This window comes from Ostrinia nubilalis, chromosome 5 (genome assembly GCF_963855985.1).
Source record: "Ostrinia nubilalis chromosome 5, ilOstNubi1.1, whole genome shotgun sequence".
Classification (NCBI taxonomy): Eukaryota; Metazoa; Arthropoda; class Insecta; order Lepidoptera; family Crambidae; genus Ostrinia; species Ostrinia nubilalis.
Window position 1 is genome coordinate 59,542 of NC_087092.1, and position 24,114 is coordinate 83,655.

A 24,114-nucleotide genomic window follows, 5' to 3' on the forward strand; every position below is an offset into this window, starting at 1 on the left:
AGATAGCAATACTACAGTCCACACTAAAAATAGAGATCGGCCCACAGAGAGCGAGATAGAGATAAGTAGGTATTTGACTCAAATTTTTGTTCCAAGTGTGGCCTCCATTTTTATGTTTAGCTTCATGGTCGAGGCCGACTTTGTTTGTGCCATTTTCATAGCGCTGTACCACGTATAGGGCTGTACTATGTCATATACAAAATGCACTTTTTGATCGAATCCAAAATCGAATCCGTCAATACTCCATACAAATAACCCCAAATAACCCTCCTTCTGGCGCAGTCGGGTAAAAAGGTGTAAGACCACAGATATGGATGTAATGCTGCTTTTACACTGCGCGGAATCATTCATTTTTCACCCCACTGTTCGGTGTGTGTTCACATTGACTTGGCTAATTACCGGCAGTGTAAAAGTAGCATAAGACCCTATTGTGTGATCGGTCAGCCTGCCACTCGCAACGTCGCAACGAATCCCTCTGCTTTTACACTGCGCGGGAAATAGTCACACTACTGCAATGTGAACACATACAAGCTGAGACAGTGGGGTGGGTGGGGATGAATTTCAATGAATTTTCATCCCCACCCCATTGTCGGTTTGTGTTCACATTGACTTGGCTTGGCTTATTTCCCGTGCATGAGAAGTGGGGATATTCGCGCGCTGTTCACAAAAATGTCCGCTCATCTGTGCCGCTCATCATAGATAGTCACCAATCACCATTCACCTCACGCACTCGCGCGATTGTCTAAACGCGGCGTCACGACACCGCGACACGACATAGGCTCTCTTATCTGTGCATCATAATGCCGATGCTGTCAGTCAAGTGTCATTTCAGGTTCGCTCGAGTGTCAGATCAGTTATTTTTATTATAAATTGAGGAAAATTCACCTGAAATTAATGAAACTGTGTTTTCAGTTAAAATAAAACTAGGGATTTGTTAAGCTAGTTATTGTTATAATTTCATGTACTGATTAAGAATACCTCGTGTACTTTTTTATCTGGTCAATAAAATTTAAGAATCTTGTTTGAGAAAATTCAATTCAAAAAACAATAAAAGTCTCACCAAGGAGATGTGTTGGCAAGAATCTAAAAACTTTTAGGTTTTTTTCATGTAGGTAAGTGACTAATAGTTATTTTTTATTTTTACAACGTTATACATATTTTACTAAGGTATGAGGTAGGTACTTAAGTGTTAATAGAAGAAGGTGATAATTTAAAGTTGTGTGATAAATAGGAACCTAATTCATTTATGGACGAAGTTTAATCTAAAGGACTTCATTTGCATGCAATTTGAATCATCATGAAAAATAGTCAATTACTTAGGAACTTGTAACATTTTCACAGTTACACATTTTCTTAACAAGAAGCTTGTTTCAGCTAAGTATAGCTGACATAAAAGCATAACCCATAATATGCTTGTATTGTAGTCACCAGAATACAGACCTTGATTATGACCTCACATTACTGTTTGAACAGGTGGCCAAGTTAATAATTGGATCTGAAGTCTTATAATTAGGTATGAGCTCAACATCTAAGTACATATTTCATTTTATAGATAATTTATTTATTAATAATTGCAAAATAACCTGTTTTTTAATTTCTTTTGAGTATGTGTGTCTTATATCGACGGTGAAGTGTCAATAAATAATAAGAAGAAAAAAAATTGTATGTTGCCAAAATACATAAATGCTAAATTAAATAACAAAAAATCAATCGTGAATAAATTGTTCCAGGATCAGATTTTATCATAACAGGAACTACTTGAACTATTGTAAGTCAACATTGCCATTCACATCTATACTAATATTATAAAGATATGATTGTTTTGTTTGTTTGTATTGAACAGGCTTGGAAAATTTGGAATGTATTAGAAAATTTATTCAGAAAGCATTGAAAATGTACTATTGCAAGCTATTGTAAAATATTGAGATTTTATAAATAAGTTAAGACAACTTTATATTGGTGGTATGAAGTTCGCCAGCTTATTATGTGAATAGTTACACATTGATTGTGATCGATAACTAGTTAAATGAATTAAATTAGAAACTATCGATAGATACTATTTTTCTCATATTATTGTAAAGTTCCTTCCAGTGTACAAAGACTTAAATAAATACCTCGTATACATAATACCCTTTCCAAACTAGCTTGTTACCTAGCGATCGATCGGTCAATCAGTGAGGCTACCGTGTTGGGTCAGCAGCGTCGTCGCTCGGGCCGGGATGTGGCGCGGCGCGCGCTGGCGGCTGGGCGCGGCGCTGGCGCTGGGCGCGCTGCTGCTGTGGGCGTGGCGCGGCGCCGGCGGTGTGGGCGGGGCGGGCGGCGCGCGGGGCGGCGCGGCGCCGGTGGCGGGCCGCGAGCTGCCGCTCATCTTCATCGGTGGCGTGCCGCGCTCGGGCACCACGCTGATGCGCGCCATGCTGGACGCGCACCCCGACGTGCGCTGCGGCCAGGAGACGCGCGTGGTGCCGCGCATCCTGCAGATGCGCCAGCACTGGGCGCGCTCGCAGAAGGAGAGCGTGCGCCTGGAGCAGGCGGGCGTGTCCAAGGCCGTGCTGGACAACGCCATCGCCGCCTTCTGCCTCGAGGTGATCGTGCGCCACGGCGACCCGGCGCCGCGCCTGTGCAACAAGGACCCGCTGGTGCTCAAGATGGGCACGTACGTGCTGGAGCTGTTCCCGAACGCCAAGTTCCTGTTCATGGTGCGGGACGGCCGCGCGACCGTCCACTCCATCATCACGCGCAAGGTGAGTCGCCTCCGAGAGTGCCGTCCCGCTCGATGCGAGTGTGGCCCGAACCGACTGAATCATAAAAAGGACATTTTATAATTTCAGGTGACGATAACCGGGTTCGATCTTTCGTCGTACCGTCAGTGCCTGACGAAGTGGAACCACGCCGTGGAACTGATGTACCAGCAGTGTAAAGCTCTCGGCTCGGACAAGTGTCTGCTGGTTCGCTACGAGGTAACGAACAGTACGATTGCGGTTTGATCGATCAAGGGTGATAAATTGTAATCGGAATGAAACGTGCGCGCAGGCACTGGTGCTGCGGCCCGAGGAGACGCTGCGGCGCGTGCTGGGCTTCCTGGGGCTGCCGTGGGACGACGCCGTGCTGCACCACGAGCGCTACATCAACCAGCCCGGGGGCGTCGCGCTCTCCAAGTAAGCGCGCGGGACCGACTAGCTTCCTTCGCTCGCTCGCTCAGCTCTGACAATGAGATGTAGCGTTCAGATATTTGCTTTTAGCGTTCTTTCGGCATGAAGTCAACTTGAGTGGGAATAGGAAGCGAATAGCGAATCGCTTCGGTTGGGTTGGGTGTAGGATGAAGACGCCCGACACATTTAAATGAATAATAATTGTTGCGTCTGGCCATGAATCGAACGTGTGAGTCGAACTCTTTTGTTTTCGTAGAACACAACTAATTAGTATACCTATTGCGTTTTAAAAGCATTTTATTTCTTATAATAATTTGTGTCCTTGCAACGAGAGCAGATGCTTTTTCAAAAATCATGTAGCCCGTTTCCGTTTATACAGGGTGTCCCGTAATGTAACGTCAAGCCGGAACTGGGTGTTGAGGCAAGTTATGCTGGTTATCAGAAAAATATAAAAAAAAATCTATGTGGCATATTTTCAAAATAATGGGCATTTAAAAAAAAATCAAAAATTTCTACTCCAGGTGACGGTCTTTTTACTCGTGTTGCCACAAATCTTCACTTTTTCCAAATTTTTTTTTGTTATGTAACCCTGAATAATGCTTCTCTAAATTGTTATCAAAATTACAAAACCAGCTGCTCCAGCTTGGATGAAAAAAATACATTATTCCCAAAAAAAATTTCAAAATAAAAATTTTGCCTAGTTTAATTAAACTGACTGTACTGAAAAAAAAAATGTACTACGCGAGTATGGCAAGTGACGTCATAATTTGGCGCATTTAGTAAGGATTCCAAAATGGTATAACACTTGGTAAATTTTTACTGTAATTGTCGACAATTTTTGTTTTTTTGGAAATAGTCCCGTTTTTAACTTTATCTACCTTGGTTAAAAATTATTATTCTAATGTGCCCAAAATTCAAGTTTCTGTGACTGACTACCGTACAGTCAGTCACAGAAACTTTTATCACCATGACAGTAATTAGTAGTTGACATACTGTGACAAAAGTCACCCGTGCGCGCGCGCCTTTACTACCTGCTCTGCCTGCACTTGTACTTGGTAACAGGGATAATAAGGATATGAAGTTTCGGTTATGGATACGGTTACGGATATTAGAATAATATTATACCGGTTTCAGTTACGGTCACGGATATGAAATCATTTCAGATTATCCGAAAGTTTCGGATAATTTCGGTTACGGAATTATTAGAATTTCAAAAATGTAGGTATAATTCAAATAGCAAGATGCTGCGTGACCCACATAGCTACTTTATGTACCAACTAAGACGACACCTATGTATGATAAAGGTTAAACAGGCTGGCATATTAGATGGTGCCAGGGAATGCCAGACAAGTTGGTAACAAATATTAAGATTTAAGGTACAATTCCAAGACGGGCCGCAGACCGCAAACTGCAAAACTCTATGAAATCGGCAGCGCGACATTGCTGCTGCGGCGTGTATACTGCAGATTTCATAGAGTTTTGCAGTTTGGAATAATTGTAGGGTGCATCGTTGAACAGTGAACCGGCCTTTTTTCTAAATGCTCTAATTAGCTGAAAAATGAAGCTAGAAATGTCATTATGGTCTTATCAGTCAGGTAATTTAATAAGGTTTCTAATTTTTAGGCTTAAAATTAGCCTCAGCAATAAAAAGGTAACTTAAATTAGGTTTTAAAAAAAAATGAAATTTGGCTCACTGTATACTACGGGTAGTTTTCACTGAACCACCCATATTTCAACAGTGAACCATAAAGTTAATTACGAGTAAAAATTATGATTTTGGAAAATAAACAACATAATTTTAGATAATCAGCTTTTATTTTTACAACACAAAAATCAAATGGAAATAAAAATGATTATTTCAACAAACCAGTCTTCATAAAAAATCACAGAATCCAAAAATAACAACGAAACTTACACAAAACCCAAATGAAAAGAAAAATGCTTCTTTTAACAAAAATAACTAAACATTGTCTAATAAAGCCTTCAAGTAATCAATAATCAACCTTTTTGGTGGTAAACAAACAGTCTTCATTTAAAAAATCACAGAAAACAAAAATAACACAAGACACAATTGAAAAGAAAAATCCTTCTTTAAACAAAAATAACTGAAAATTGCCTCTTAAAGCCTTTAGGTAATTAATCAACCGTTAGGTGGTTAAATAAACAAGTGCGAGTCGGACTCGCGCACCGAGGGTTCCGTACAAACCTGCAAGGTTTACAAAGTTCGTTCATTACGATAATCGAGTCATAACTATGGTATTTTTATTGCAAAATGAAATTCATAACATTACAATGGGGAAAGTAACTACTTAAAAGGAGAATGCCCAAAAGTGGTATCGCTCGAAATCTAATTGTACATTGAGGGTACCACACCGTAAATTCCTTTCTTCATTTGTAATGATTTGCGAAAGTAGTAAGAAATTGTAAAACCTCCGGAATAAAATCCGATTTTAATAAAAAGTATTGTAACAATGAGCTGCAATCAGCAACACCTATCACCGAGCAACGACACTACGTAGTTCGCACGGTTGTCAATAGATGGCGCTGTTCGTAGTTAGCTCGCGGTATCATTTGATTTTTTCCTGTCCTTAAGTAGTCAGGGCTAACCACAAATCCCTTTCCCCTTGCAAAATGGTATAAATAACATTGGTATGCACGCAAGATTATTTTGTGTTTATATCTGATCCTTATCAAATAACGCTAGCTTTGGCGTAGCTAGGGTTTTTTTTTAGCCCTTTCGGACCCGCGCTTAAACTAGAAAGAAATTTGTAATTTTGAAAATGAATTTCAGGTAATTTGGGGCCGCAGATTACGAATCTGCTATAATTTTCCAGATTTTCCGCCGCCATCTTGGAAAATTCATATACCAACAATTGTATCAAACTGGGCCCTTCACTTCCCACGTACAATTGTGAGGGTCAAAATTGTAAGGGTTTTGGAAATTTTATCAATGGCATTGTATTCCGAAAAACGTATTTATAACCCGTAAGGAATAAAGAGGTTTCAATTGTATACCAGTATTTGCCATTTAATATTGATTTGTGGGCAAAACCATCTGTTCCATGAGCTCAACAGTAAATATAGCGCTCGAAATATTCCTATGGAGTTTTAATATCTCCTGGATCATGAACAGCATCTCCTGGAAGATGTTGACGATTGAAGGGCTTCGTCTGCTATACCGCTTGCATACTCAGAGGTATGTATCGTCATGAATGTCTGAGCCTTCATCAGAAGAAGAGGAGTAGTTCATCTGAAGTAGCCGAAACTAGCTTTTGTCGTTGTCATCGCTCTTATCCCCAGATGCATTGAGCATCTCTGCGATAGTAGCGTCGTTTAAAGTCGGAAACATGGTGCGGAAACCATGAAAAATTAATAATTATGAGAAACTTAAAATACGCATGAGGTGTTGTAGGGCCCACGTCGATACAATTGTGTCAGTAAAGTTCGTTAAGCCATTACGCCAAAGTCTTTGCTTACAAGTAGTCACTGTTATCACAAAAAGATGCTATTTTTATCTATTTGTCTAATCAATTAGTTGTATGTTACTACAATTACGAAATAAAACCATAGTAGGTACTTCCTTTCGCCAAGTCGGGGAGCGCAATCAGTCATGAACTGTACAGGTTGTAACCTGCTCACCAACTGCGCTTCGGACAAAATTTGCACGGGAGGTGAAAGAACGCATCCCGCACAATCGTACGATACTCAGCCCATCCACTTCCGATGTAAAACTAATGAGATAATCTCGATTTTGTAACCCGCACAATTGTATTGGAGCGGTCCGAAAGGGTTAGGCAGGGTGGGTAACTATCTACAAATATAAAACAAGTATTCTAAGGTAAAACCTGTAGCTATGCCAATGGACACCATTCATTTCACTTAAACCAAAATTACGTCAAAGTCCGGAGTTTTATAAAAAAAAAATATGCGGTATGATTATTTTTTATTTATTAATTTTTCCTATATTTGCATTATAGGTAGGTACCTACCTCAGCGTTTTGAATTTTTGCGTTGATTTAGAATTTCTCACAGTTTAGAGGCAATTAGATTTAAGAAGTGTTTGATATGAATTTCAACTTTAATATCTCTACGCGTTCATGTGAAAAAGGGTAGGTAGTAAGTTTATAATTATTAAAAAAATATTTTATGTCATGTAAGCAAAAATAATATTTTAAATTTTATATAACTTCAAATTTATCATTTTCGCAATTTTTCCTTTATCTGTACTATATAACGTTGCTTCGTGCCGAATTTCAAGATTCTGAGTTCACAGGAAGTACCTTGTAGGTTTTGATTCCCTAGCGTGTGACGGAAATTCGTCTAAGGTGTCGGTATAAACTGCTGTATCTTTTGATCGCGTTAACTTAGAAGTTTGATTTTTTTACTTCTTAAAGGGACAATAGATCTAGGTATTTGGTATAAATTTCAATTTGATACCTTTATTCGTTCGTGAGAAATAAGGTAGTAAGTTTCATTTTATTAAAATATTTTTATTATATTATATAACTAAAAAAATGTAATTTTCGCAATTTTTCCTATATTTGCATTATATGACAATGCTTTATGCCAAATTTCAAGATTCTGAGTTTACGGGAAGTATCCTGTAGGTTTTGATTCCTTTGCGAGTGTCGAAAATTTGTTGAAAATATCGACATAATCGGCTGTATCTTTTGATTGGCTTGGCTTAGAAGTTTGATATTTTCACAGCTTAAAGGGACAATAGACCTGAGTATTTCATGTGAATTTCAGCTTGATACGTTCACGCGTTCTTGAGATAAAGGGTCTTGACAGACGGACGGACGGACAACAAAGTGATCCTATAAGGGTTCCGTTTTTTCCTTTTGAGGTACGGAACCCTAAAAAACAGTCAACCGGTTCACTGTGTACTTTGAAAACCTGGTTCACTGTTCAAAACATACACTATTCAACTTATGAGTTCACAAACAATAAGAAGTACGCGGAATGGTCATCACGGAATGTGCTCATTATACAGATAAAACTACAATAATTTTGATACCAAATAGATTTCGTACTTAATATAAATAGCAAAATATACAAAAATCGTAAAGCATAACTAAAAAAACTATCTTTTGTCGTCAAGAAACAAAGAATTCGCAGCCACACTTCACACCTTAGCCACAGTCGCCGGCGCACTACGGGAGAGGGTAAGGGCATCCACGAGACACGTAGTGACTCGTTCGGTGGAACTGGCAACGTCATACTTTTTGAAATATGGCGGTGGTTCAGCGTATCTGGTTGGTTCACTGTTCGACTACCCACCCTACCCTTAGACTCCGGCTTTATCCGAAACTATCCGTAACTTTTGAATCAGTTTCGGTTACGGTTATGGATATTTTTTTATTTCGGATATCCGATAGTTTCGGTTACGGTTACGGATATTCATAACATCCCTGCTTGGTAAGATGGCCCTCTCCGTCCCGCTCATACCTTTTAAAATGGCTTCTCCACCTCATTTAAGCCAGAAACTTGAATTTTGGGCACATTAGAATAATAATTTTTAACCAAGGTAGATAAAGTTAAAAACGGGATTATTTCCAAAAAACCAAAAATTGTCGACAATTACAGCAAGAATTTACCAAGTGTTATACCATTTTGGAATCCTTACTAAATGCGCCAAATTATGACGTCACTTGCCACACTCGCGTAGTACAATTTCTTTTCAGTACAGTCAGTTTAAACTAGGCAAAATTTTTATTTTGAAAATTTTTTTGGGAATAATGTATTTTTTTCATCCAAGCTGGAGCAGCTGGTTTTGTAATTTTGATAACAATTTAGAGAAGCATTATTCAGGGTTACATAACAAAAAAAAAATTTGGAAAAAGTGAAGATTTGTGGCAACACGAGTAAAAAGACCGTCACCTGGAGTAGAAATTTTTGATTTTTTTTAAATGCCCATTATTTTGAAAATATGCCACACAGATTTTTTTTTATATTTTTCTGATAACCAGCATAACTTGCCTCAACACCCAGTTCCGGCTTGACGTTACATTACGGGACACCCTGTATAGAGGACAGATCATCAACTATATCACATGTCCCGCTACTAACAGTTATCGCTTCAATGCGACATGACATAAGTGAAATAAGTGAATGCTTATTCAAACATCAAAATTAAATATGTTTGTTCGACATACCGAATGTTTATGAAGTGCCATAACTTTACCATTCCTTTAAATATAATTTGTTGTATTTCATATTAAATGTAAGATTACCGACTTCTCGGCGACGAATTTATTTTACTTATAATATTATAAGTCTGAAGAGTTTGTTTGTTTGACACGCTAATCTCAGAAACTACTGGTACGATTTGAAAAAATATTTTTGTGTTGGATAGCCCATACGACTTCAACTTTATAATAATAGCAATGAAGTATAGACTAGTGTACCTACAATCTACATAGGTGTACTGACCATGTGTCTCATAAAAAGACGACGAAGAACAGCGGGGTCAACGCCCACCGCCTCTTGTGGGCCGAAGTAATTAACGAACGGGTGTGACGTTCCCACAGCGTGGAGCGGTCGTCGGACCAGGTGGTGCGGCCCGTGAACCGCGACGCGCTGGACAAGTGGGTGGGCCAGCTGCCGGCCGACGTGCGCGCCGACATGGCCGAGCTGGCGCCCATGCTGTCGGTGCTGGGCTACGACCCCTGGGCCAACCCGCCGCGCTACGACGCGCTGCCCGCGCACCGCCGCGCGCCCGCGCCCGCGCCCGCCTCGCCGCCGCCGCCGCCCTAGTCCGCCAATACACGCCTGCAGCCGCCGCCCGCCTTTCATTTCACCTCCCTCGCTCCGGCAGGACTCGCGGCCCGCCAGGCGACGGCGCCGGATGGTTGCGCGGCCCGCGAGGCCCGAGACCGACTCCGACCTGAATAACTTGTAACGTAGTCGGCCACCCACCACTCGATACTAATAGAATCTCATAATGATCGCACGAAACTGTACAGTTTTTTGTAACCTTGCATTTGACAGTTTTGACGCATTTACCGCTGTGAATGCATTGACCGATAAAGTTTGAAGAGTGTGTTCTTAAATATTGACGCATGTAGGTATAAATCTCTTGTGCCAAGGCAGATAATACTATTATTTTTAAATGAAGGCTTCTAAAATCCCGACAAATTTCGATTAAAGTGTGCGCAAAGCAATTGCAATATTTGCAATGGTCCTGACGACAGATTGTCGCGAAGTTGTTTCGCTGATTCGTTTCGGTACGTAAATGAATAATTGTTTTGAATCCGGCCGAGGCTAGGAACAATAAACACTCGTTATCGTAATTGCAGTTCTACCGGTTAACGGTTAATTGTTATTAAATTTAAAAAATACATACTATTATTGTAGATAGCCAAATGTACATACATTTATTTACTTTATTTAATTTAATGATAATGATTGTGCAATGTAACATTATGAAATGTAAATAAAATTTTAAATATTTGACATTTATTTGATTTTTATTTAATAACTAGCTGACCCGGCGAACTTTGTTCCGCCTTAATGGCAATAAATAAGCACACTTTTTTTTTAATTTCGAACGGGATTAAAAGTATCCTATGTCCTTCTCCTGGCTCTAAACTACCTCCCTGACAATTTTCAGCTAAATCGGTTCAGCCGTTCTTGAGTTATAAGTGGAGTAACTAACACGACTTTCTTTTATATACAGTGTGTCCGGGCATGTAGTGATCAAACTTTAAGGGCGTAATCTATGGACAATTTTATCGATAAAAATACTTTAAATTTGGGGCTTGACCCATTTATCGCAAAATTACAAGGATTTAAGTTTTTAATTTTTAGTTTTCACCTCTTCCTTCAAAAACAAGTGAAAGCGTGGGTAGCTTAACATTAATAAGCAAATATTTTATATCATGCGATAGCCAATAAAATTATCTATTAGTAGAAGCAGAAAACAGACACAAGTTTCATACATTTTATGGGAGTAAGAATGGGTTTAATTAGAAAAATACATGACTTTTTTCACTTATTTTTCAGTTATTTTCCAACACAAGAAAAACCAGGTCGTTAAGGTATGTTTTATTTGCATTGTGTTTTAAGTATTTGAGCTATTCTACAAAACGAATGTAAATTTATTAGTCTACGTTTATTAGTTTCGATGTAATTGTTGAACAAAGATACCCCTTCCCAGCGATTCCATAGCGTAATCGGAATAGGTTATGTGATTCTTTCAGGCAGTGCATTTTTGCATGTCGCGTGCGCTATGGAAACCGCTGGGAAGGGGTATCTTTGTTCATCAATAATGTCGAAACTAATAGACGTACATTAATAAATTTATATTCGTTTTGTAAAATAGCTCAAATACTAACAATACAATGCAAATAAAACATACTTTAACGACCTGGTTTTTCTTGTGTTGGAAAATAACTGAAAAAGAAGTGAAAAAAGTCATGTATTTTTCTAATTAAAACCATTCTTACTCCCATAAAATGTATGAAACTTGTGTCTGTTTTATACTTTTACTAATAGATAATTTTATTGGCTATCGCATGATATAAAATATTTGCTTATTAATGTTAAGCTACCCACGCTTTCACTTGTTTTTGAAGGAAGAGGTGAAAACTAAAAATTAAAAACTTAAATCCTTGTATTTTTGCGAGAAATTCGTCAAGCCCCAAATTTAAAGTATTTTCATCGATAAAATTGCCCATAGATTACGCCCTTAAAGTTTGATCACTACATGCCCGGACACACTGTATATAGAAGATAATTTCTATTATGTCGGATCTTCGGAAGTAGGTGTTCACATAGACATAATACCTACTGACTGTCCGTGTGGTCCGGACACTGGCGTGCTGCTTGCGTTTCCATACAAAATAAAAAAAAAAAGCCAATGTCTCTAAACAGTGCCCTCTATTGTTAGCTTTTCATGTTACCAAGAACTGGTTTATAAGAACGTAGAACATGGTTATTTGCTTGATGAGAACAACAGCAACCGTTTTAACCAAATGTATCTAGATGGCGCTATAAGTCTTGGAAACTTATTGTAAACGTAGAAGTTTTGACTTTTTGTGGTAAATAGGAATAGACAGGGTTCGAAAGGATAATTATCGTGATAATAACAGATTGATAATTATCGGTTGATAATAACAAAAAAATTCGCTCGTGAAAGTATTATTGTAATCGAAGTTTCCGAAAGTGTTTTTCCGCATTTGCGTCTACTAGTGGGAGTTATTCAACAAAGATAGTTTAGTTATAAATCCTATCTATTTGCCTCCACAACGATCACTCGTTAAATATAGCGTCACATTTTTTTCTATTTTCCAAAGCAACATTCGCAACGAATAACTCGACTTGAAACAATGTAACATGAGATTTTCTTATGAAACAATATGACATATGTATGCATGCTGTTGATAATTATCCGATAGTTATCTGATAATTATCCGATAGTTATATAATATTAGATAATTATCATGAAGCGTAATTATCTAATTATCTTGATAATTTCGAACCCTGGGTATAGATAATGTAAACGTGAAATTGTGAACTTCGTCAGTTTATAATATAATGCTTTAGATTGTAAACTAACAGTGGGTTAGGTTAGGTTAGATTGTAATTTAACTACGTCATGCTGGATTTACACTATGCGGAAAATTTGCCGAGTCAAGTCAAAAAAACAGAGGAGTGGGGATGAAATTCATTCATTTTTCATCCCCACCCCACTGTTTTTTTTTTACTTGAGTTGGCTAATTTCCGCGCAGTGTAAAAGCAGCATCAGATTATAATCTGACGGAATTCACAATTTTGTGATTTTACGGTGACAGATAGACCCAATATACTGTACGGCTAGCACGAAAAACTCGAGTTCGAATCGTTTGCGTATTCGAATCGCCATCAACAGATTTAGTACGAAAACTACAACCACAGTAGGTATACAGGGTGTTAGGTAAATGGGTATATGAGCCGACACTAGCCCATGTTAACATGGTCATATAAATGGTATGGTGAAGTCAGAAAGGACATCATCCACGTTTCATATATTTTTGGTCCAAAATCAAAAGTGCCGGCCAACAAAAAAAAGTGCTGTATTCTGACAGAATACGTCTGCCTTAGCATTTGTTACTATGGCACCAAAGCCGTAGCTCCACTGTGCGTCGAGTATTTGAGATCTAAAAGTCATGGACTATTCATACATTTTTTGTTCAAAATCAAAAGTGTCGGCCAATAAAAAAAAAAGTGCTGCATTCTGACAGAATACGTCCGCCTTAGCATTTGTTACTATGGCACCAAAGCTGTAGCACCACTATGCGTCGAGTATTTGAGATCTAAAATTTATCGACGATTCATACATTTTTTGTTCAAAATCAAAAGTGTCGGGCAATAAAAAAAGTGCTGTCTTCTGACAGAATACGTCCGCCTTAGCATTTGTTACTATGGCACCAAAGCTGTAGCACCACTGTGCGTCGAGTATTTGAGATCTAAAATTCATCGACGATTCATACATTTTTTGTTCAAAATCAAAAATGTCGGCCAATAAAAAAAAAAGTGCTGTATTCTGACAGAATACGTCCGCCTTAGCATTTGTTACTATGACACCAAAGCTGTAGCACCACTGTACGTCGTAGTATTTGAGATCAAAGTCAGTCGTTTCATATATTTTTAGAACTCAAATACTACGATGCACAGTGGTGCTACAGCTTTGGTGCCATAGTAATAAATGCTAAGGCGGACGTATTTTATCAGAATACAGCACTTTTATTTTTTGGCCGGCACTTTTAATTTTGGACCAAAATGGATGATGTCCTTTGATATCATCATTTTAATTTTTTTTATTTTCATACAAAATAAATTTTATAAAACCCGATTTGTATGAAAATTAAAATAATTAAAATGAAGATATCAGTTTTCTGAGTTCACCATACCATTTATATGACCATGTTAACATGGGCTAGTGTCGGCTCATATACCCATTTACCTAACACCCTGTATAATATACTGTGATATTAGGTAGGTACTCTTAAAGTAGGTAACCGATCTATCATAGCCGTTAATAGTTTTCCTTCAAAATTTGTGAAAAGTAGGGAACCTATACATTATTTTTCCTGATTTTTTAAGCCAATAAGTAGGTATGAATTTTCTTGCCCACAGAGCACGTAAAGGCGTAAAAATGGAGACATGCGTGAATTTTTTCGGTAAAAAGCAATAATATTCACGGGTTCATTAGATTGATCCGCTTATGGTTTGTAGAGCTGCGGTTAGGCTTCAACTGTTAAGGTGGCTTTCTCGCGATATAAATCGATATCGCTCACCCTAGTTTTCCATTGAACCTATTTCACTGGGCTATAAACCCTTGGGGTTTCTTCTATGGTTGAAGTTCCCTTCCACCATTGGCCTAATCATCACTTTCCAGGTGAGATGAAGGGCAAAAGCTGCCTCGTTCCGTTCTTCCATAAAATTTGAATTTTTGACGAATTTCAATATCTAGTTACTACATGTGATAAATTGGAAAGAAGAGAAGCTAAAGATGTTTTTAAGATCATTGGCAATCCATTATCATTATTCATTTTTTAGGGTTCCGTAGTCCTGACAAGGAACCCTTATAGTTTCTTTAATGTCTGTCTGTCTGTCCGAGGTTTTGCTTGGAAACTATTGGCACTAAAGAGCTGTAATTTTGTGCAGGTATGTATATTAATCACGCCGACAAAACGGTAAAATAAAATTTTGAAAAAATATTTTTTTTAGGGTAACTCCCCTACATGTAAAGTGGGGATGATTTTTTTTTCATTCACCCCATTATGTGGAGGTACTTATCGTTGGATAGGTCTTTTAAAATGGCTTAAAGGTTTCTAAGACTATTTTTCCATTTAGGGATCAGTTTGCAAATTATTAAACTTTAAAGTGCCAATTTTTGCTCAAGTAGGGTTTCCCCCCCCCCCCCCTCTAAAATTCATGATAATAGTGCTTTTTATGAACTTTCAAGGAAAACTATAGCGGCTAAGTCTTTAAATAGACTTCGGACGCAGGTTGGCCGTAGTATCACAGAATAATAATAAGTAGTATGGTTAGGTGGGGATTCTTGGATGGCTTAAGCATGGAGTGCAGGTGCGGTTTTGTGAAGCACCTGATGTCGTGCGCTGAGTGCCCAAGCAACTGCACTCAGGAGGATTTGATGAGTGCTGCTGACAACGCCACTCTTGTGGCGGAGTTTTGGGCTAACACTGTATAGGTTTGTTGTCGACACGAAAAGAGGAAGAAGAAGATAGATCAGTTAGTTTAAGAGTAATAAATAAAATAAAAATCATTTATTGTCAGACAAAAGCAGTCCATAGTAATAGTCGTATAACTCATGTATTATACAATTTCTTACCTATAATAAAAAATCATTAGAAGAAAATATTAAAAGTGACTTTAGATGAAGACATTGCTTGCTTCCGAAATAATATATTGTGGTAACGACGGACAACTACGGAACCCTACACTGCACGTAGCACGACACGCACTTGGTAATTTTTTTTAAATCGAATTCTAAGTTGACACCAAACATCCTGTATAATAAAAATAATAAAATGAATTGCTGTTCGTTAGTCTCGCTAAAACTCAAGAATGGCTGGACCGATTTGGTTTTAAAATGATATTTATAGTCCAGGGAAAGTTTAAACGGTGAGAAAACATGAGAAAATTACGATTTGATTTCCACGGGTACGAAGTCGCGGGCACAGCTATTAAAAAATAAAAAAAAGCTTTTTGAAAAAACAAGCTTTTGATACTTTTAATGCTCTAAAAATAATATAAAATATGATTTCTATCAAACACAACAATTTACATTACTGTAATTGAGGTCATAAATGCCGTGTTATCGTAGATAATAAAAAAAATATTATTATGGTTACCTACCTAACTATACTAACTTACTTATGTACACCAAATAATACCTAGTACCATGTAGTACCTACCTATAATAAATAATTAGATAAATACCTACATAATAATTTGGTGTAGTGGTTCAGAACGGACTATTATACCGAGAGGTCCCGGGTTCGATTCCCGGCCGGGTAGAAAATTTTAAATGATGAATTTTAATTTCTTCTGGGTGTTAAGTATGTAAGTAAGTATTACATGTAGTTATAACGAAATTTACCTTGCCGCGGCGGCACCAAAGAAAGGTAATTTGTTAAAAGAGTGGCTTGCTTTTTGAGCTTTGAGGAGAAAGCTTTTTGGCTTGCTTTGCGGTGAGCGGTGCAGCGAGCAAGTAAGTAGTTTAAGTATGTTGTTATTGTTGTGGAGTTCCCCCCGCGACTGCTGCTGCGCGCCAGTCAGCTGTCTGCGGCCGCGAGCGAGCGCGCCACGCGCCAGTCGCCCGTCACTTCGCCAGCCAGTCTCGTGCCAGCTCCCAGAGCGGGAGGTTGCGCTCCATGCCGGCTTAACTCCGTCGCACGTGTTCGACATCGCCCGCGTTCTGTGAACATGTTTTCTACCAGTGCTCATGAAGTTGTGAATTATTTTGGATACCGAATGGTTGCAAGCGGTTAATTTAAAGCGAACTTTAGTGTTACCGATTTCTTGACGCGGAGATATGAGTATAATATTGTCATCCCTCCAAGACCGGTGAGCGCCGGAAGCACGACGAGATGATAGCGACGTGTCTCGTCGTGTGGAGCCTTTGGGGCGCGGCGGCCGGCGGCGCTCGACCGGCGGCGCCGGCCGTGCCGCGCTGCTGCCCCGCCGGACAAGAGCTCGCGCCGGACGCGCTGCGCTTCGAGACGATGGCGCGCTCGAGCGTCGCCGCCGCCTGCCAGCCCGCAGCCAACCTCACATGGGAGCCGCTGGTGTACGCGCCGGCCAGAGGTACCTTCCTGCCCCGCGGCCAGCTGCCGCAGCACTGGAAGCTGGCGCAGGCGGCGGTGCCCGCGTGCGACGAGCTGCGCGCCATCCCCGAGCACTCGGCGCCGTACGCGCTGCTCGCCAACAACGGCTCGCTGCTGCTGCGCAGCGCCGCGGCCGCGCTGCCGCTGGACCGCTACTGCGCCGACGGCCACGCCGTGCTCGTGTGCGCCGTGGACGCGCCGCGCCCGCCCAGCAAGTGCTGCGCCGAGACGCGCGCGTTCGACGGCACGCGCTGCGTGGAGGACGAGGCGCGCGCGGCCGAGGCGGCGGCGGAGCTGCGGGCGCTGGCCAACGGCAGCGCGGTGGGCGGCGGCTGGCCGGCGTGCGCGGAGGGCGCGCGCTTCGCGGTGGCGGGCGCGCTGGCGGGCGCGCGGCTGGCGGCGGACGGCGCGCTGGAGCTGGCGGGCGGCGCGCGGCTGGCGGCGGGCGCGTGGTGCGCGGAGGCGGTGGCGGCGGAGGGCGCGGGCGCGCGCGTGCTGGCGTGCGAGGCGGCGGCGCGCGCGTCGCGGCCGGCGCAGGCGGCGCGGCACGTGCTGTACGGCGCGGGGCTGGCCGTGGGCGCGGCGTTCCTGGCGGCGACGCTGGCGGCGGGCTTCGCGCTGCCGGCGGCGCACCACGCGCTGCACTGGCGCTGCCAGACGCACTACGTGGCGGCGCTGATGCTGGGCGACGTGCTGCTGGCGGCCACGCAGCTGGCGGCGGACCGTGTGCCGCCCACGCTGTGCCGCGCGTTAGGTGAGCCGGCGGTGAAGTCTCCTCGGGATTGTGCGCTGGTGGGTGACGTGGTGCTGACCGTGATGTTTGTTGCATGTGCCGCGCCGCAGCCGTCTGTATGCACTTCTTGTTCCTCTCGGCTTTCTTCTGGCTGAACACGATGTGTTTCAACATTTGGTGGACTTTCCGGTGAGTTATACCATATTATTATGTGGTTATACCTACTTAAGATTTTTTGTTTAATTAGGCAACTAAGGCCCAGTTTTTTTATTCATAGTTAAAATAAATCATTGTTAAATTTTGCTACTAATGCTTAAATAATAACAAAATGTTAACTAATAGTTAAAAAATGTAGTAAGTTAACCATTGTTCGAAAAAAGAAATTTCTGTTATCTAAACCACTTGTCATTTTGACTATTGGTTTAACTACGAATCAAAAACTGGGCCTAAGTTACATTAAACAATACAAAATAGGATTCTATTTTCTTTTTTGTGGTACAGTTTTGTGCTATTTTCTAGCACGTCAACTCACGTCATGAACAATAAATGATTTATTTATTTATAAATTTTGATGTATTAGAAGAGCTCTTCGTAGGTCCTATCTACTCACCAAATGTTCGATGAAGCGTGGTGAAGCTGAATAAGCCAGCTACGGTCAGTTTTACAAAAAAATGAGATACAAATCCTACTAATATTATATAAATGCGAAAGTTTAGATGTCTGGATGTTTGTTAATCTTTCACGCAAAAACTACTGAACGGATTTTAATGAAACTTTACAGTATTATTGTTTATAACCCAGAATGACATATAGGCTATAATTTATGACGATCTGTGGAAAACTAAATTTCACGCGGGTGAAACCGCGGCCAAAAGCTAGTGTAACTATAAAGGTTAACTCCAGTTTTCTTTTCATTTCTTTCAATCCTTTCATAGGTAACGGCCGAAGTTCCTTGTTCGCGATTTAAATATAGCTATTTATGTGCTAGCCATTACCATTACCTACCTATCGTACCTACCTAGGTAGGCTAGGTATACTAAGGTATTCGATGCAGAACATTGCATCCTATTCAATAGTTTAAATAATCTCCTCATTTTGTGGTAGTAGGTATTTGAGGTTGTCGATTTCGAAAGCAACTGCCAACTAATGAATAATACGATACCTACATACTTACTTAAATGAAATTGTAATGGTAACTAACTATTAATTAATATCATGATACTGCTAGTGCTACTCTGTAATAGGATTTTTGTAGTTAAAGCTGGTCGACATTCAATTTTTATAATTAAATAAATTATAAACGAAAGAATAGGTAGGCTATGGACATGACATCATGTTTGTTGGCATAAAAAGTGTTAAATACACATACCTAATGATACCGAAAATATCCTAAAACTTGGGGCGATATCATAGAGATAACTGTTTTTATGTTTTCACACTGCTGAAACATCTGCGAAAGATTATTATCTTTGGGGAACTATGTAATTTTATCTTTGACCGGAACTATTCCGCTCTCGCTATCCTATGAACGTTCCCGAATCGACCGGCGCGTGGCTCGGTGCGGGTAGAGTGAGGCTAACGGCGCGGTGCGGTGTTTGCAGCGACTTCCGGCCGACGAGCCTGGAGCGCGGGCAGGAGGCGTGGCGCCTGCGCGTGTACATGCTGTACGCGTGGGGCGGGCCGCTGCTGGTGGCGGGCGCGGCGGCGCTGCTGGACGCGCTGCCGCCCGGCGCCGGCGCCGCGCCCTTCCTGCGCCCGCGCTTCGCCGTGCAGCGCTGCTGGTTCTACGGCGACATGGAGATCTTCGTCTACTTCTTCGGGCCCGTCGGCGTGCTGCTGCTCGTCAACCTCGCGCTCTTCGTCTCCACCACGCGCCAGCTCACCTGCGGCCTCTGGCGCCGCGACGAGGTCAAGTCCACATCGGAGAGGTAGGCATCTGCCGGTATTAACGAGGCATTGCCTTGACTTACTTGACTTATGGTCCTATGTTCCCTAGATGGGGCAGAGGGCGTCCACAACAGTCCTCCATCTCGTTCGGTCTTGAGCTTCTCGCTTGATCTCGCTCCAGGTCTTGCCGATCTTCTTCGCCTCGTCCGCTACAGTGCGCCGCCAAGTTTGCCTGGGTCGACCACGTTTGCGTTTTCCTTGGGGATTCCAATCCAGAGCCTGCTTAGGGATGTGATCGGGGAGGCATTGCCTTACATTATTGATAATGATTAATAGGTACACGTACGGTACGGTCTACGAACCGTATCAACCGTATCACGAGTCTAGCTGAGACAGTATCTAACCGTCGTGGTATGGTTCCAGGGCCGCGCTGGGGCGCGTGTGCGCCAAGCTGGTGGTGGTGATGGGCGTGACGTGGGGCGCGGACGTGGTGTCGTGGGCGTGCGGCGGGCCCGACTACGTGTGGTACGCCACGGACCTGCTGAACGCGCTGCAGGGCGTGTTCATCTTCCTGGTGGTGGGCTGCCAGCCGCACGCGTGGGCGGCGCTGAAGCGCTGCGCCGCGGCGTCGTGCTGCCGGCGCTGGTGCGGCCGCGCGCCCGCCGCGCCCGCGCAGCGCGCCACGCACTCGTCCACGCACCTGCCGTCGTGCGGCGAGTCGCTCACGCACACCACGGCCGCGCCCGCCGCCGCCGCCTCGCCGCCGCCGCCGCCGCCCAAGATCCCCATGGAGACAGTGTGCTGAGCGCCCGAACTTTTCAATTGCGATGGACGCTCCTACGTATTTATTGTTCAGTATTATTTTTATATTTATATTTTTGATGATGATTACGAGTGTAGTTTCGTATGATACGATGTACTGTGAACGTTTTGAAGCCGCCTGGAGGCTCCCGTGTAATCGTAAGTCACGTTGTACCTTTGTACGAGCGTCGCGTACACATTTGTATATGTATGTTATTTGATTGTAGATATTGTACGTATCTAAAAATCTGTAAACCCGACGAGGCGTCGGGGTCGCTCTTGCCCCGTTTGATTGGCTGTTAAACAAAAGTAACAAATATATTGTGAAATTGATCTCTGGTGTTTGATTGATCTTCCCTCCCACAAATACTCCCATACCAGACACGAGTGTTCCGGGCGCGAGGCGCGAGCGCGGGCGGCGCGTTTATATCTTTTGTTCGCACGTCCTAACGCTGCGACATATTTTTCGCAAATTCTATTTTTTAGTTGTAATTATTTGAAAGAATACTTGCACTTCTGCATTAGTATGTCCAACAACATTATTTAAACATATACAACATTTTGAAAAGAAAAAAACACTAAACTTATTTTAGGATTGAGTTTACTGTCAATCGTTACGATTTCTCTGGGTTCTCGATAATTTGGGATTAAATGAAGCAAAAACAAAATAAAGTTCACAAATAAGTAATCCAGTTACATAATTTGGTTAAAATAGTCAGTCGTGGACTTGGGTCGTGGATGATGTTTGATTGGAATCCGCGCGTGACCACACCGTCGCCGCGTCATCGGTCGCGACACGGGCACAAAGAACGTTGCATTATCATCTTACACTTCTTGCTTCAGTTTATGGTTTGTTTGGTGTTATTTTTCTTCATCGTGCTCGATAATGACGTATTGGTTAACTTGTATCTTATGTATAGACACCACAGTCAATAATAATTGGTAGGTATACTTTTTATTAGGCTTCAAATTACGGATGTTTAATAATCTTATAAAGAATAAACATGCAGCAGTGAAGTGAATACGTGTAGATTGTGTAGTGAGAATTTCGAAATTCGTTAATTTTATATCATTCAATCGGGCATTCGTCATACTGACTCGCACCGAGCAGATAAAGACGGCGACGGGAGGAGCCGAGGAGGGGGGAGGGGGACTTATCGCTAACAATAGAGAATAGCGACAATAGCGATTACAGACTAGAATCGTTTAGTAACAATTCGTTCGTAATCGAGCATCACAACAGCAATGCACGGATAGCGGCGAGGAGGGGACGAGAGCGACGCATCCATCACGCTGCGTCCGCGCAAATGCATCGATGCTATTATTATGCTACCCACGTAGAGAAGACTGCATGCCAAGTATTCAATTAAGTGTATTCAATGATACTTATTTAAAAAAAAAACTGTATTTGAAACTGAAGTTAGGGCTGATTGTTCGTTCTGTGAACTTGAGAGCTTGGAGCGGGCGCGGCCTTGTCGCCGCGAGTGTGTTGACCGGCCGAGGCCGCGGGCGCGCGCACTCGGCCGCATTGGTTGCCCGCGCGCACGCGACATAATATGACACTCAAAAGCTTTCCTACGTAGTGGTAGTGTGCTTAGCGCTTACCCCGCCTCCTTACATAAAACAGAGCATTTTGTTCTTCCGGAAGAGATTGCTTCATAACTATAAGTTTGCCTTAATTGTGCCGTTTCAATGTCTTTTACTGGCCGGCTTTTTTGTTGTGCAATCTAAGTATACCTAATTAAAAAGCAGCGCTACATTTCGTAAAATTTGCAATAATTTAACTTGCGTAGGTAGTTGGGTACAACAACTGCATACTTCTTACTTATGGCTGTGACCTAAGCCTGCGACAGAAATTGCACTGATTCATTTAATTAAAAAACCGACTTTTGTATCTCAGATTGAAAGAGGTTTAAAGTGCTAAATCTAATAAAATTCTGAAATTAGTTCAAACTATACTTCTCCACACCATTAGTCTCCGATCGAAGAGATATTTCATCGACTGATGAGTTACTTATTTCATCAAATAGCTTCGTTCTGCCGACTTTCTGCTTATCTACGGCCAATTTATTACAAGGTGCTGAGCAAACCGGTTTGGCGCGTCGGGTGATCGTTCCCTCGCCAGGCAGGTAGGCACAGCCACGCTTTAGTACAATGGGCTTAGAAAGTACAAGTATGTATCTATTTACGTGGGGTCTGGGGTCCAGCGCGCGGCGCCCATTCCATCTCCATTACATCTCACTCAGCAGCACCATTCGTCCTAACTGGTAGAACGTATTGATTTTAAAACTCGTATTAACTTTGTAAGATAGAGGTAACGAGATACTTGACACTCCTCCAGGAAGTGTTTCGTACCTACTCTACTTACAAGAATTTAATTATTCTGAAATTGACAAATGCCCAAGCTATTCTAAATTCAGTAAATCAATTCCAGCTTTGAGTGAGACGCTCTGGGTGCTGCGCGCGAAATGGCGGTCAATTGGCAATAATTGCATGCCCCAGACGCTGCGCACGCGCGGACTTCTACCTACCTACATAAGCTTCTTACGTCCAACGATGTTTGTGTAGCACATCTGTGCTATCATCGTACTTATCTAGGTACGATGCTTAAATTATGGTGCGTGTAAGTCACTTATCAGCTACCTAAGTGTGAGTATACGTATTACTTACCTAGGTACCAACATAGGGTCTTGAATCGAATTGTTACTTACCTACTAATTGAACTATAAACTGTCTGAAAATTGCAAGTTTTTTCTCGTATCGTGGTACCTATGCAAGATACCTTTAAAATGCAATGAATGTAATGTAAAACGAAAAGGTCGTGGCCACGCACCGATATTAGGTATTCTGCGGCGGCTCCGCGGTACGCGACTCTCCGGCTCTCCGCAGGTGCACGAGCAGCACGAGACGGGTTTGTAGAGTACAATCGACAGATCTGACTACACATTTTTTTTTGCTAAAGTACATATTACAATGTATTACACAACTAATATTAACGTGTCGGTAAATACTAAATACCTATCGTTCGTTCGTTCGTTTCAGCCAAATGACGTCCACTGCTGGACAAAGGCCTCCTCCAAGGTTTTCCACAATGCACGGTCCTGTGCTGCCTTGCATCCAGGCTCTTCCCGCGACCTTTACCAGATCGTCGGTCCACCTAGTAGTAGGCCTGCCCACGCTACGTCGCCACTCGAGAACTTTTCTGCCCCAACGGCCATCGTCTCTACGAGCTATGTGCCCCACCCACTGCCACTTGATTTTAGCAATTCTGCGAGCTGTCGGTCACTTTGGTTCTCCTATGGATCTCCTCATTTCTGATTTGATCACGCAGGGAACTACACAACTAAATACCTATAGATAGATATAATTAGTATGGTGGGTAAATGAATCTAGGCTTAGATATGTTAGATTAGAGATCGTGCTCTTTCATATCATTAAAGTTCAAAAAAATTTGTATTGTAAACTTGAACCAATTTCATGCCATCGGATGTGATCAATCTTGACTGCATCAATGCGCTGCTGCGGATCGCCGCTATCCGCGGTTGATTTGACGTGACATTCGATGAGATGATAATTCACGGTCAAATTATATTTGTCCAAGATCTTAAGCGTTCCAAATCAATAAAAAAATGATGTAAAGATGTTATTAGTAAAATGTAAGGCAAGCTCGTCTGCTTACGAGAACGCGTACCTAAGTTTCCTATAT

General features: G+C 41.9%; 2 protein-coding genes across 2 annotated transcripts; both read left to right on the plus strand.

Annotated features, from left to right (window-relative positions):
* Nucleotides 1-2,309: 2,309 nt before the first annotated feature.
* LOC135072092 (protein-tyrosine sulfotransferase) lies at nt 2,310-10,611 on the plus strand (the record flags this gene model as incomplete). The annotated part of the gene is made up of 4 exons (XM_063966042.1): nt 2,310-2,744; nt 2,832-2,960; nt 3,034-3,158; nt 9,683-10,611. Coding segments are annotated over 4 exons (915 nt in total), but the record flags the coding sequence as incomplete, so codon positions are not given.
* A 5,840-nt stretch (nt 10,612-16,451) lies between these two features.
* LOC135072093 (probable G-protein coupled receptor Mth-like 1) lies at nt 16,452-20,741 on the plus strand. Its single transcript, XM_063966043.1, has 4 exons — nt 16,452-17,741; nt 17,831-17,909; nt 19,322-19,648; nt 20,031-20,741. Exons 1-4 carry the CDS (start codon nt 16,751-16,753, stop codon nt 20,410-20,412), a joined length of 1,779 nt encoding a protein of 592 aa, XP_063822113.1. The 5' UTR covers nt 16,452-16,750; the 3' UTR covers nt 20,413-20,741.
* Nucleotides 20,742-24,114: the final 3,373 nt, after the last annotated feature.